Source organism: Gallinula chloropus, assembly GCF_964237585.1.
Source record: "Gallinula chloropus genome assembly, chromosome: 2".
Classification (NCBI taxonomy): domain Eukaryota; kingdom Metazoa; phylum Chordata; class Aves; order Gruiformes; family Rallidae; genus Gallinula; species Gallinula chloropus.
The window spans coordinates 9,348,813-9,364,487 of NC_140086.1; the positions used below are offsets into that span (position 1 = coordinate 9,348,813).

General features: G+C 44.9%; 1 protein-coding gene across 1 annotated transcript in view; it reads right to left on the minus strand.

The window, feature by feature from the left end:
* Window positions 1-327: 327 nt before the first annotated feature.
* The window catches only part of CCN4 (cellular communication network factor 4), a gene marked incomplete at both ends in the record, with an annotated part of 40,661 nt that continues 25,313 nt past the window's right edge, over window positions 328-15,675 (minus strand). Inside the window, 4 exons of the mRNA XM_084260458.1 lie at window positions 328-627; window positions 1,629-1,822; window positions 3,581-3,838; window positions 8,682-8,961. Coding sequence (XP_084116584.1) covers window positions 328-627; window positions 1,629-1,822; window positions 3,581-3,838; window positions 8,682-8,961 — 1,032 coding nt within the window. The remainder of the gene's footprint in view (window positions 628-1,628; window positions 1,823-3,580; window positions 3,839-8,681; window positions 8,962-15,675) is intronic.

Sequence of the window (15,675 nt, forward strand, 5' to 3'; positions counted from 1 at the left end):
TTTTGCTGTCATAATAGTGTATTATTCTTTCTTTTGGGCAGTTAAACTGCTGGCCTAATAAATGGCAGTACCAAGGGATTGCCATCTAAGTTCAAGAATCTAGGCATAAAGGCATTTCTGGCTTCCATTAATGGATGGACATCTATTAGGGTTGGAAATCTTTCTTCTTCAAGGACTCTCCTAGAACAGTGTGGCAAAACAAGAAGATTTAACATCCCTACTCAGGAAAAAAACAAGTTGTACATTGGCAGTGGATGAAAGATTCTCCTTTTATTTTAAAACCTCTGTAAAATCAGAGCAATGGGTCAATTCCAGCATTCGGCCAATTTAATTAGCAATCTCAGAGTAATCATGGTAATGAGCCAAGTCAGCAAAGATGTCATTAGGGTTCTTGCAGTTCAGGTTGCAAAAACAAGCATTGATCCACATGATTTTCCAGGAAACCTCAGTCCCATCTGGGCACTCAAACCTCACTTCAATAGTCTTGGACTTGTAGGGTGTGCAGCACCGGTTGTCTGTGCAGATGCCACAATATTTGGGTCTATACTGACTTTTGCTCACGCATCCTGAGATGGTGTAGTTCATTGGTTCATTGGCCCTGTAGACAGCCAAGCACTTCTTCCCAGGCTGCCAGAGAAGAACAGAAAAAGCAACAGGTTAATATTCATTGCTAACATGGGTAGGACATACAAACAACCTTCCTAATACTTTAAGGGTTTTAAAGCCATTAGGAAGCATTTTACAGCACTGATCTAGAGCATGGGACAGATTTATCTGTTTAGACATACAAAACTAGAAGCTGCAAGTAGGATACTGGCAAAAATAGAGTTTATAGTCATGCCCAGCAGTGCAGCATCCCTCTTCTGCTAGCTGAGCCACAGATCTGTCTGAACCAGCAGCGAGCACAGTGGACTCAGTTTGCCTTTCCTTGTGAGGACCTGTTGGCTGGAATTAGAGCTCTCAGGGGAAGATTTTCATATCAACGTGTGGAAGAAAGACATCGAGGCCCTGGAGCATGTTCAGAGAAGGGCAACAAAGCTGGTGAAGGGTCTGGAACACAAGTCTTATAACAAGTGGATGAGAGAATTGGGATTGTTTAGTCTGGAGAAGAGGAGTCTCAAGGGAGACCTTACTGCTCTCTACAAATACCTGAAAGGAGTTGTGGTGAGCTGGGGGGTCAGGCTCTTCTCGCAGATAACTAGCAATAGGACAAGAGGGAATGGCTGAAAGTTGTGCCAGGAGGGGTTCAGGTTAGAAATTAGGAGAAATTTCTTCTTAGGAAGAGTGGTTGGGCATTGGAAGGGGTTCCCCATTGAGGTGGTGGAGTCACTGTCCCACGGGGAGTTCAAGGAAAAGTTAGATTAAGTACACAGGGACATGGTTTAATTAGTGGTATAGGTGGTGGTGGGGCAGTTTCACTAGATGATCTGGGAGGTCTTTTCCAACCTTAATGATTCTGTGATTATATGAAATACACATTTTTGGCCTCTCTGCAGCACAGTGATTCTGCAAGTACTCTCTAACAGCCTCCAAGATCAGAAGTACAGCCCCCAAAGTCCTGAACACTGCCAAAGGCTGACTCCATGCCTGGGCAAAGCTCAAGGGGCAGATGGGGAAACAGTACCCACCTTAATGTGTTTGGTTATATCCACCTCGCAGGGCCGCATGTTGCACAGGCGGTTTTCCTTCAGGAGCCGGCACTGGTCGTTGTCGTTGGAAATCCTGGTTGAGATGCCCAGCCCGCAGGTCTTTGAGCAGGGACTCCAGGGCGAGGTGTGAACAATGCAGTTCTTCTGCCAGGCTTCATCCTCTCCCTCATACGCTGCAGAGACCAGATTAACCCCACGTTATTCAGCTGGGGAAGCTTTCCATATTCAACACCCTCTCCCTGGCTCATTACACATTCAGGCCACTAACCCAAATAATTAAATCACAGCAAAGTGGCTCAGCATTCCTGTGAACCTCCTTATCCCACCCCCTTTGCTGCTGACCTACTTGTGTCAGACCCCACAGCGCTGCAAACACTCGGGGCCAGGGCTCATTGCTTTATTTCCCTTCACAGCCTCGCACAAGGGGGTCCTTGTCTGGGACACCCAGGTGCTGTCACAATACAAACAGTTAATTACAGAAGCCTGTGCCAGCCGGTGCAGAAAAGGGATGAGATCTCATCTCCCCATGAAGGTTTATTTCTGAGCCCATTCAATTCATTCCCTGCAGCAGAAAGTGGTCGGCAGTCTTTGCTGGATGGCCGTGGGGCTTGGGAAGCAGCCACAGCCTTTCACTGGGAGGAAGAGCTGCTTGAATAGTTCTCAGGGAGCTCGGCAGCCACTTGAAGAAAGGGTGGGCTCTGTTTTGAGAGCATCTGGCAGCCCCAGTTCAGATTCCTTCAAAGTCTAGGCCAAAGTCCCCGCTGGTCTGCAACTCACAGTACAGCCCACAGACAAAACTCCAGTAGAAGCTTGGCTGCATTGACTTTTCTCACTGTTATATTGCTTATTGTGTTAATTATTATATTTAATAAATGCTAGTCTTACATCTATAAGAATTCTACTTAGAAAAGACAGACAAGAATAGCTGTGTTATTCCAATTTTGGGACACAGTCCGTCAAGACACAAGGCCAAGTTCAGAAGTAAATGTTTTGGATTCGGACCCACCTCACAGTTCAAAGCTAACAGGGACAGAAGTAAGGGTGTTTTTAACCCACAGGCTGAGACTTTGTTTTGTGCAACAAAAATACAGACCAAGGATTGGTAAAAAAACCTACCATCAGGAACAAAAATCCTGGTTTACAGAAATCATCCTATATCTCCTTGAGCTCTACTTTTGTAAGACAGTCTATGACATGAAAATAATGTGGCTAATGTCACTACATTTCCTCATAGGGTGTTATGAAGATAAATTGAAGACATATGGAAAGGTAAGTCCATCTTAAGCTTTTGGGACCATGTTTGAGGCAAATGGTCCCACCTCTGTGCAGTGGGTTACATGATCCCCACTATGAATGTGAACCTGAGGAAAAAAGATACTTTATGTGGTATATAAAATAGGTAGTTTAATAATGGCATCAGTCTAGAATTGCCAAAAACTATACTAACACAAAGACAATTTAGTCCAATTTTAAAATTGACACCACAATAACTTTTCAAAGAGTTATCTAAGTTTGAGACTACTAAGGTACAAGGGCTTTAAAATTATGCTCCTAAGGCAATGTAACCCAGACAGAAAACCTCAGCCCCAAATTAAACTGAGCTCATTCTGTTTCCCAGAGGACCCTGACTGAATAAAAAAAAAAAAGTTGAAATAAAAAGGACTTGTGGCATCTTCAAAATGCCAGCAGATGTGAGCTTCAAGGGGGTCTTTGTCACACAATCATGTTTGATGAATCTCAGAAGGCTGCTAAGAAGTTCTAGCACACTGCTGGTGTTTGCATCTCCTGTCCTTCACTACACCCTGTATAGGAGTCTCAGCACCTTGCTCACACAAAGACTAGATGTCTGCCCTGCCTGGCAGTGCAAACTGATACTTGGGTTGCAAACCAATCAGAGTTGGCTGGAGAGGTCCACCTCACTCCCACCATACCTGCAGATGAGATGTGACGTGGAGACGTCTTCCTGATTTTCTTGGAGTCATCACAGATCCACTGCTCGCAGCACTTCCCTGCCATCTTAATCAGCTTTGGGTTTGGGCACCACACAAGGGGAGGACGGGAGTTTGTGCACATGGGAATGCAGCCCACGGCCCCGTTAATGCACGTGCAGTTGTATTTGCAGTTGGGCTGAAATGTGTCCCCATTGTTATACCTGACTCCATTTAGGACGCATCCTACACCGACAATCTCTGAAAGGCAAGAAGACAGACACGCAGAGCACTGTTAAAATAACGCTGGCAACAAACAGTGCTGATGTGTTTCTTGATGGAGCTGCTCTGTGGACTAATGGAGCCAATGTGGAGACACAGCGGTCCTGGGGAGTGATGTGTGCAGCATGCTGCTGAGCCAAATGTGGTCACACCATCTAGGAAACTGTTTTCATTCCAAATCACAGCAAAAAAAAAAAAAATGAAAAAAGGAAAGAGTATATTTTAATGCTTCACGGGGGAAAAAATAAAGTTAGAAAAACAAAATAAGCTTTATCCACAAATGCTCACTTAGAAAAATCATTCCATATGCTGGTAAAGGTCATTTGCAGGAGGAGAGAAGTAATTAAAAGAGATATTGAGTGAAATTGGAGGCTTTCAGGGGCATATGAGAGATTTACAGGGAGTTGCAAACACGACACAGCTCTGCACGTCACCTGTACTCTTCTGATGCAGAAGAGGGAGGACAGCCAAGGTAGCAAAGGAGCACCAAAAATGGCACTGCATCTCTATATTTAGGCAACTAGATTCTACCCACTTTATCACAGAACAGTTATTCTTAGAAAATGAAGTAACACATTATAAAGCCATGAAAATTAGCATTTTAAGTATATTTTAAAGTAAAAATCATCAAAAAACCCCCTCCAAACAACACAAAACACACAAGATTTTGATTGCCCACGAACAGGAACCACACTGATTCAGGAACTCAGGCACCATTTGTATAAACTAACAACTTTGTTGTTTCAGAGTTATTGAAGAGTTGTGTGGAACCAGAGGCAATAATCTTCTCATGGAAAAATCGATGCTTCAGTTCCTTGTTTGGTCACACGGAGGCAGTGTGGCCTTACCCATCAGGGTGTAGAAGTTTTAAGTCTGGTCAGAAACAGAGCTGCAACGTGACTGCTTCAGGGCCAATATAAATTGAAATCATAGAATCGTAGAATCATCGAATATCCTGAGTTGGAAGGGACCCATAAGGATCACTGAGTCCAACTTCTGGCTCTACACAGGGTCAGCCAAGTCAATGCTGGATTAAAAGTTCTGTGAAGGCTTCCTATTTTTAGAATGGGCTGAGTGAAGCCATCAAATCAAAAATCCCTTCCTGAGCAGAGAAATGAGACTTGTTGGAATTTGAAGCACAGATCCAGATCTCCAGTTCATGCTCAGCTCCGATTTTGATGATGCTTAAGCCGTTGTATTGGAGACCACTCAGTGCTGGAGCTGGGAATGCATTTGAACTAGGTGTGCACACAGCTTATGACAGCTCAAGACAATGATGCATTTCCTTATGTTTTGCTATCACCATATCCCTCCCAGACTGGGCTAACTCGATGTCCTTCAGGTCTCATACATCAAGAAATTAACCACAAGAATATCCCTAAACACCGACAAAACAACTGTTGGATGCCTTCATGCAGAATCACATGGAGCCTGCGTCTAAATCAGGCAATTTGGGAGCATATCACTACTCCTGCTCGGCACACACAATGCCTGCCTCCCCTCAGGGTGTGTACTCAGCACCTTGCTGTCTCTGCTTCAGTGTGGAGAAAAGTAAACAACAAAAGGAGAGCTGTAGTGACTCCCAGTGGGGTCCTATTTGATGTCTCGGTGACCAGATCCTGGGACACACCTCAGCGTGGCAGTCCAGATACAGCCTGAGCTTCCCAGTTTCACCACATTCCCTTTCCCAGCAGCAGTTCCTAGCTCTTTCAGGATCTTTATTTCTCCCAAAATTCAATTGTTTCTGTAGTCCTGCGTGCCCCGGATTACACAGAATCACAAGGTTGGAAAAGACCTTTATGATCATCAAATCCAACCCTTCCCATCTTATGCTAAACCATATCCTTAAGTACCTGATCTACCCTTTTTTTAAACACATCTAGGGAAGGTGACTCAACCCCCTCCCTGGGCAGCCTGTTCCAGGCCCTGACAACTCTTTCAGTGAAAAATTTTTTCCTAACATCTAACCTGAACCTGCCCTGGCACAGCTTTGTGCCATTTCCCCTTGTCCTATCACCTGTTACTTGGCTGAAGAGACCATCTCCCACCTCTCTACAACCTCCTTTCAGGTAATTGTAGGCAGTGATAAGGTCTCCCCTCAGCCTCCTCTTCTCCAGGTTAAACATCCCCAGCTCCCTCAGCTGTTCCTCATAGGATTTGCCCTCCAGCCCCTTCACCAGCCTGGTTGCCCTTCTCTGGACTCGCTCAAGGACCTCAATGTCCTTCTTATGGTGAGAAGCCCAGAACTGGACAGAGTACTTGAGATACAGTCTTACCAATGCTGAGTATAGGGGCAAAATCACCTCCCTAGACCTACAGGCAACACTATTTTTGATACAAGCCAGGATACCATTGGCTTTCCTGGCCACCTGGGTACACAGCTGACTCATATTCAGTCTGAAGTCAACCAGCACCCCCAGGTCCTTCTCCAACCCTAGTTTTTGTCACCCAGCTGAAAAACAAATTCCTCTTAGAAGTGAGTCCCCAATGCCCAGCATGGGAGTCCCACCCTTGCCTTTACTCACCCTGCCATCAGGACAACAGCTGGTGTACTCAGAGTGGAGTGACACAGCCTAGATATGACCCAGTGCATGAGCAAGAGTATGTTGGTATATCCTGTTGTGTGAACCTACTGGGATGCTGAGAGCAAGGGGAAGATCACAGCTTTCCATGGCAACCAGAGACAAGCCACTTCTAACTGTGGAAAGACCCTCAGCTGGGCATGCCACAATGTCCCTCACCTTATGCCCATAAATGTCACATAATAGGGGATATATTATCATGGCATTACAGATGTGGAAGTGCTTTGGATTGGGAATCCTTCCACCCTGGACTGAGGGAGCTGCGGATCAATCCTCCTACATAACAGTGCTGTTGCTGAAGGCATACTGAATGCCTGTGATGTATGGGAGGTCTACAAATACCCAAAAAATCCAGCTAAGAAAGCAAGCATCTAAATAAATAAACATGAGTCAACATGAAGGTCTTTAAAGAGGTCTAGGAAGGCTGAGGTAGCTTTGAGACAACATCCAGCTTGTTTTCCTCTCACAACCCAAGGCCAGTGTCGTTCTTGACAGATGTTTGCCTAGCCCATTCTTACAGACCTCCCATGAATGCTACGCACATACACACAGACACAATATATTTGGATGATCTCATATCCTTTTTGCTTAACCTTGGATCTTTTCTAATCTTGAAAATGGCTTTTTAAGCTTGTGGTTCTTTGCACATACCTTCTCGTGTTGTTATTTTGCCCATACCCTACAAAAATCTGGTTAGACTGCACTTTCTGCATGCTTGTTTTTTGTGGCTAAGCTAGTGCAAAGCCACGTTCATTTCTTATTACACTCCCCGTTCTCCTTCTTCAGAGGAACAACAACCCCTAGTATTTTTTCTGTGAGGAGCTGTCAGCTACCCTGAATCACCCCACTCCTCAGGCTTGCTCCCTGTGAGACTTCTGCTGATTTTCTAAGTTTATTGAGGCCCATTGTTTGCAAGCTTTTCTCCCTCCTGTGGATCAGTTATTCTACCTATTCATCTCACAGTCAGCTCTCTTCCAGGTTCCCTTCCAACTTTACATTTTCTATTAGTTACATTCCAGCCTAGAAGACCCTCCCTTTAAATGGGTTTTTCCTGTTTATTGATCAAAAGTCATGACCAATATGTTCAAATAACATGCTGAAAAGTCAGCTTCCTTTCTGTTCAGCTATCTTTCTGGTTGTACTCATGATTCTTCTCCTTTTCATCATTCCCAAAGTAGTGATTTTAAATTGTTTATGGTTGTATCTCATCTCCCTATGTTCTGGATCTCAGAACAAGTGTATATGCAAAACTGTACACAAAACAATACTGGGATATTCCTTTCTTGAATAAAAATATTCCAGTCTCCCAAATTATCCAACCAAGAGTTTGTCATGACAGGAAGAAATTCTGCTGGTTTGTGGCAGCTAACTTGACTGAAACCATTTCAAGATTAAGACTTAGACCTCAGTTTGTCACTGAGAAACTTTGCTAGGAGATGCCTCATCATAGAATCCCTGACCCTCTTGACAGGATACCGCTTGCTATCATTCCTAGGAATCCACTACTGGGAACAAGCTAAAAATGTCTCCTTAATATCATGGTTTTCATGTAGATGTCCGTATTGCTTGTCTTTAAAGACAGCTGCACACTTATCCTTCCTTCATACCCAACCCAGTATAGCACCTCCTCCTGTTAGAGGGAACACAGCATCATCTACTTGGAAATCTGAAGACCATCAAGAACGACATGGGTTGAAAGGGACCCCAAGGATCATAGAGTTCTAATCCCCCTGCCACAGGCAGGATCTACACAAGGTTGCCCAGGGCCCCATCCAACCTGGCCTTGAACACCTCCAGGGATGGGCATCTACCACCTCTCTGGGCAGCCTGTTCCAGCACCTTACCATTCTCTCTGTAAAGAACTCCCCCTAAAATCCAATCTAAACCTTCCCTCCTTTAGCTTTAATCCATTCCCTCTTGTCCTGCCATTATCTACCCTTTAAAAAAGTTGATTCCCCTCCTGTTTCTATGCTCCCTTCAGGTACTGGAAGGCTGCAATGAAGATGCTGGTTGCTTCTTGCTCTTGGCTACAGCCAACTCAAATGCAAGAATTCAGGCATCATTTCTCATCCAACCAACTGCCCTGAGAATGAAAACAGCTATACGGAAACGGATGATGAATAATGGCAGAACTGATGAGTGTACAGCCAGGTATCTAATGAGATAAATCTCAGCCATTGCTCAGACCAAGAGGAGATGCCAACGTATATCTAAAGCAAAAATATATGTACATCACTTACGTGCACATACTCCTATTTCGTACCTAGGTCTGTCTCCACTGTAGTCACAGTACAAGCCCCTGTGGAAATCACAGGTGTCAGCCTCAGTGCAACTTTCTCCACGCTGCTTGGCACACGTCTTGCAGCAGTCGCAGCCATCTGTGACCAGGCTGACGCCTACTGAACACCGAGGTGGGGACTTCGGACACTCGCACGGCCACTTACAGTACTGAGTCCGTGTGTAGGCCTCTGTCGTGGCAAGGACGGTGGGGGTCATGGTGGTGGAGGTCTGGGCAGTGGCCTACAAACAAAGAAAAAAAGCTTGGAGAGTGTTCCAGAGAAAAGGGGGCTGTGCTATAACACCCCTATAACATGACACCCTCAGTAAAAATCTCCTCGATCCTAAAGAGTGCAAGGAAAATAAAGAATAAATTTCAAAGAGCTACAGAAAGGGAATGGTCACTGCTGCCTTGTAAACCCCTTCAGATACCATCCAAGGGCAAATGCTCTGCAGGCTGGACTAGCACCCAAGCTACACAGCCCCAGTCTGTTGGTAGTCAGCCTTTTCTAGATGTCTCCTCTCTGAACAGAGGTCTGTCTCCACATAGGAACACAAGCATGCATGTCAAGACTCCTTCTTCATAAGAAGAATCTGTGACATATCTCCAGTCTGTGCTTGGTTCTGGCAAAGGATTTTTGCCACTTCACAGCTGCTGTGCCTGTGTGTTGAGAGATGGTTCTTGGCTACTCAAAGGCTTCCTCAGCTAGCAGCTGCTGCCCTTCAGGTCACCAAGCAAGATAAAGGTCGACATGTTGCAGAGTGGAAGTACGTGACATGTGGCGCTGTTTGGTCTCATCTTCCTCAGTTTTATCCACATTTGTGTGTCTTGCAGACAAAACAGAAAATCCCATAAATCCATGAGGGGACCAGGGCCAGGCCTGTGAGCCCACCACCCTCACAGACACCAAGCCATGAATGAACCTCTGTGTTATGAGGATGATCTGAAACCCACAGGCTTAGCACTCCATCACAGACCTTCTGATGGTGTCTTGGCCATTTCATTTCTTCTTGCAATACCACAAATATCACAATAACTGCCATCTTATAATGCCCCAGCCCTTTGACTTGAATAGAGATGAGGTTGGAGACAGGGAAAGAAAAACCTCTGAAAGCAAACTCTGCCTGCCTGTGAATGTAGCTATGCATGAATTCACCCACCTCCATCTGAAAAATATATTTTGCTTGCCTCCACCCCTATAACGCAACACATGCACCCTTAAGCCCTCTGACAGCACCCCAGTCCCAAGCAACAAAGCTACCCCCGGTCCCAAGCAACAAAGCTACCCTATGACTACAACATTAAAAAACCCCAAAATATTAAAAAATAAAAAAATAAAGAAGTCCTCTAAGCATTCTGGCAATACCCTTATCCCTCCAGGCTACCATCATCCGCAGAAATCTCCTCTGTGAAACCTAAAGGAGTAGGCAATTTTGGTCTGTCTGGGCTCTTCCAGTTCTCACACTGTAGTTCCCATCATGTTGCCCTGGCCCACACACTCAAACAATTGGGATATTTCTGCACTGATTTCCCACCTATGCATTTTGGTACATGGTTGCATTCTACATGAAGTCACTATGGGACATGTAAATTGGATGAGCACAAATGAAGCTTCATAATGTTGGCGTTTCTCATATTAGCCATGCACGAATATTTTCCAGCATGGTGGGCAAGGAAGGAAAGCTTTTACTGTGAGGCTACTGCCAAGTTTCCATCTCCTGATCTCCACTTTCTTGTCAAATAAGAAAAAGCAAAACTGCAAATTAATTGAAAACCTGATAATTAGATAAAAAATCTGATCAGGGTAAATCAAGGTAGAAAAGGGATTTCATGTACAGCAGTGATGCTCCTCCAGTAGACACATTCAGGTCACTATTACTGAGATAATAGAGTGCCTTAGTTCATACCGAACCCACAGAGGGCAGAGGTTCATTGCCTTCTGTACTCTCCAGTCCCTGCAGAAGAAACTCTAGATGACATTTAACAGCACGAGCCATGCTTGTGGTGCAAGAGGAGTATGAATTGGCTGTTTTGGGTTTTCATGGTAAGGTTGGTGGGGGAGGAGGAGGTGCTCCAGGTGCCAGAGTGAATATTCCCCTGTGGCCCATGGAGAAGGCCAGGGTGGACTGTCCCCTTGTAGCACATGGAGGATGTTAGGGAGTAGAAATTCTACCTATAGCCTGTGAGGACCAAATGACAGAGCAGGTGGAAGGACCTGAAGGTGACTCTGTGGGAAGCCCACACTGGAGCAGGCTCCTGTCAGGACCTGTGGCCCTGTGGAGAGAGAAGCCTACACTGGAGTAGGTTTGCTAGTGGTACTTGAGACCCCATGGGGAACCCACACTGAAGCAGTCTGTTCCTGAAGGTCTGCACCCCGTGGAAGGGACCCACACTGGGGCAGCTTGTGAAGAATTGTAGCCCATGGGAGGAACTCATGTTGGAGAAGTTCATGGAGGACTGTCTCCTACAGGAGGGACCCCTCCCATGGAGCAGGGGAAGAGTGTGAGGAGTCCTCCTCCCGAGAAGGAAGGAGAGGCAGAAATATCTTGTGATGAACTGACCACAACCCCCATCCCCAATTCCCTGTCCAACCACAGGGGATGTGGTAGAGAAACTGTGAATAAAGTTGAGCCCACAAAGAAAGGAGGGGTGGAGTTTATTTTTCATTATTCTACTCTGTTTTACTTGGTAATAAATTAATTTTTTTCCTTGTTGAACTTGTTTGGCCCGTTATGGTAACTGGTGAATGATCTCTCCCTGTCCTTAGCTCGAGCTGTGAGCCTTTCATTATATCTTCTTTCTCCTGTCCAGCTGAGGAGAGGAGCAATAGAGCGGCTTTGGTGGGCACCTGGCCTCCAGCCAGGGTCAACCCAGCACATCAGCCCAGTGACAAAGGACCCACGTGCCTTTTCTACCGGGATCACTGCACAGAAAACCTGAGCTGCAGATGGGGTCTATCAGGGCACAGTAGCTCTGGCACAAAAACAAATGGGGTTATTTGCAGGCTACCAACAGCAGCCAGAACATGACCCTGCCTGGGCATATGTGGTCCAGAAGCCCTTTCCCATGTCAGAATGTGAGGGATTCAAAGAATGGATGTGCAACCCGACAAAGTTCAGGCATCAAGGAAAGTCAAGGCTGAGAAATAACTGAGGCCATCCCCTCCATTCCTGGATATGTTGTACTGTGCTAGATACTGCACAGTGTTTTGTCCTCTCTACAGCTTTGAATGTCTCAAACAAAATGCTTTCCACCAGCTCTCTGTAAAGAAAATGCCCCAACCCAAGGCTTTCTGGGTAAAAGCATCCCCAAGAATTGCAAACCCACAGCCAATGAGCTGTGATACCTGGATACCTCTGCAAAGCCCTGTCACTGTCTTCTCCAGCTTCCTTGCTGGCAGACTCAAATTTTATTGAAGGACATTTCTAACCCTGCTACTGCTGTATCTGAAGGTGTATTTAAGTATCTTTGTAATTAGCTGCCCTGTATTTAGAACACTAAATTGTTAGCACACTGTTAATCATTGCCAAATAGGCAATGTGTTTGCTTTGGGCATTATTCCCAATTCCATTAACTCCCCCTTTACAAACAGTTGGCCTTAAAGTTGGCTTAAAATCACATTTAAACTCATATTTAAACTAAAACATACCAATATAATTTACTCCCACTTTAAAGCTCCTTAACGCTGCCAAAGTTGTTAAAAGAGGAACATTCAGATCAGTGAAAAGCCCTGGCCTTTTAATAGTAGTATTTTTCATTCCCCTCACAATAATTTGAGTAGGTGCAATAATCTGTCACTTGAGAAGAGAGGCCCCTTCAAGTGCAATAAACCTATTTACTTTGTTGCTGGTAGTTAAAAAAAAATGCTTAATAATCAAATCCAGATACACAGACAAAAGTCACACAGCTCTTTAAAGAGCCCATTGCTATGGCCCAACCCTGTAAGTAAATCCCTTCAGAGTCCCTTGTTTCTATTGTCAACATGAGCAGGCAAACACCTTCTACCTTCTACCCTGTGTAGATATGAAAGTGTCCATGAACCAACACACGTAGCAAAGAGGAACCAGTAAGACCTCTACTGCTGTTTTTAAATATGTGAAGGATTGAGGCTGAATTCTTGTAAAGGAGTGGGTAGCTGGGAGCCATTTGGTGGCTTCTGACAGACAAGAATTTAGAATAAATAATTTTGCAGCCCTTCCTCTAGGTCTAAAGCCTGAGCTGACCAAGAAAACTTTTCCAGTGTCCCTATAGTGACTGTGGCGGTTGTAGTTCTTAGACATGCTGGATGAAATGTTCAGTGGATAGCCAAGTAAGCCATAGGAAGGACACTTAGGATGGGCTACATGAGTGTCTTCAAATGCTCAGTGTGGGCATCAAAATGTTTTGGAAATAGGGAAGGCATGGAGCGATGGAAGTGGCATCATGTCCTAAGCTCCATTGCCAGCCAACCAAACCTCAACCTTTGGAATCCTAGAACAGCTGGAGGTAGAAGGGATTTTTACAGGTCATGTAGTCAACCTCCCCTGCAATGAGTAGGGACATCTTCAACTACATCAGGTTGCTCAGAGCCCCATCCAACCTGACCTTGAATGTTTCCTGGGATGGGGCATCTACCACCTCTCTGGGCAACCTGTTCCAGTGTTTTATCACCCATTTAGAATCGTAGAATATTCTGGGTTGGAAAGGACCTCAAGGATCGTACAGTTCCAACCCCCCTGCCACAGGCAGGGCCACCAGCCTCCAAGAATGATCTACACTGGGTTGCCCAGGGCCCCATCCAACCTGGCCTTGAAGGGACAGGGTATCCACCACCTCCCTGGGCAGCCTGTTCCAGCATCTCACCACTCTCTCTGTAAATAACGTCCCCCTAATATTTAATCTAAATCTCCTCTCCCTTAGCTTTAATCCATTCCCCCTTCTCCTGCCATTATCTACCCTTTAAAAAAGTTGATTCCCCTCCTGTTTCTCTGCTCCCTTCAGGTACTGGAAGGCTGAAATGAGGTCCCCCACAGCCTTCTCTTCTCTAGACTGAAAAAGCCCAGCTCCCTCAGCCTCTCTTTGTAGGGGAGGTGCTCCAGCCCTCTAATCATCTTCGTGGTCCTCCTCTGAACCCTCTCCAACAGTTCCACATGTCTTCCTTCAAGTGGAAACTGTTATCCTCTGGATGCCTAAACAACCTGCCCAGCTTCCAGGCCTTCCTCCTCTTCCTTCCCAAAGAGCTTTGCTTGGGAGAAAAAAATCAGTAGATTTGTAAAGTTCTTGCCTTTTCTTTTTACATGGTCAGTTGTCACTAATGAAACATCTAAATCCGTTTGGAAAAGTCATTCAGCCTTACTACTTCAGTGTCCCAGAACATTTTGGGATATAGACATTTTATATTAGTAGATGTGGTGGCTAAGACATCATGATTGATGATGCTTTATAAATACCACAATAAAAACAACTCTTTCAATAGGAGCTATGAGTGACCAAACCACTCTCCAGCATATTTGAAAGGTCCTGGCAGTTGGATGAAGTGTGGCCCCAACTGGAAAAAAGGGAAATATAACCCCCATTTTTTAAAAGGGGAAAAAGGAAGACCCAGGGAACTACAGACTGGCCAGTCTCACATCTGTACCTGGAAAGATTATGGAGCCGATCCTCCTGGAGATTCTGCTCAGGCACATGGAGAATAAGGAGGTTATTGGTGACAGCCAACATGACTTCACTAAGGACAAGTCATGCCTGACAAATCTGGAGCACCTTTCCTATGAAGACAGACTGTGAGAGTTGGGCTTGTTCAGTCTGGAGAAGAGAAGTCTCTGGGGAGACATAATTGTGTATTGTGAATACTTAAAGGGCTCCTACAGGAGAGTGAGAGAGGGACTGTTCAGCACATGTAGTGATAGGACAAAGGGCAATGGCTTCAAGCTGAAAGAGGGTTGGTTTAGGTTAGATGTTAGGAAGAAATTCTTCACTATGAGAGTGGTGAGGAACTGGAACAGGTTGCCCAGAGAGGTTGTGGAAGCCCCATCCCTGGAAGTGTTCAAGACCTGGTTGGATGTGGCTTTGGGAAACCTGGTCTAGTGGAGGGTGTCCCTGCCCACGGCAGGGGGGTTGGAATTTGATGATCTTTGAGGTCCATTCTAAACCAAATCATTCTATCATTTTATAGGAGGACAATGATTCTGTAAGACATTCAAAATGAGAGTGAAGAGAAACTTACACAAAAAAAACATGGTGCCAGGGATTTGACAAGTTTATTTTAAAATGTCAGAAAGATAAAAGATTGAGTCTGCTGGGAAAATAAGGTTTCCAGATACTGGTAATTAATTTCTTTTTTATAATTACTCTTCAAACTAGGAGTCTGCAGATTCGTTATCTTGGATGCTAAGGACAAAACATTACACCTCAACTTATTCATGAGATCTAATTATGCTGCTTTTGGAGGTACAAGCTCATTCTCTTTAAATCAAGATCAAACCTTTCTCAGCCCTTCATGGCTGATAACTCTCTATTAAAATTGCTCCTGATTCATGCTTGGCAAGCTCCAAAATTACCTTCTTTTTGCATCTGCAGAGAATAACATTTCACTGGCAACAATTTCCAGCTAATTTATGTGTTCACATTCAAGAAGAGAGAATCACAGAATGTATGGGGTTGGAAGGGACCTGAAGAGATCATTGGGTCCAACTCCTCTGCCAAAGCAGGTTCCCTAGGACAGGTTGCACAGGTCAGCATCCAGACAGGTCTTGAATATCTCCAGAGATGGAGACTCCTGGCCAGCCTATTCCAGTTCAGTTCCCTATCACCCAGTGCCTACCCTGGCCAGAATCTTGGTTTTTTTAATAGCCATGGGATTTACTATTCAGTTCTCAAAGACAGGAAATGGGTAGCAACATTTTAACAGCAATTTCCACCTACTGGCAAAATATACTTTCAGTTTGTTGGAAAATATTATAAGTTTTCTTTAGTTT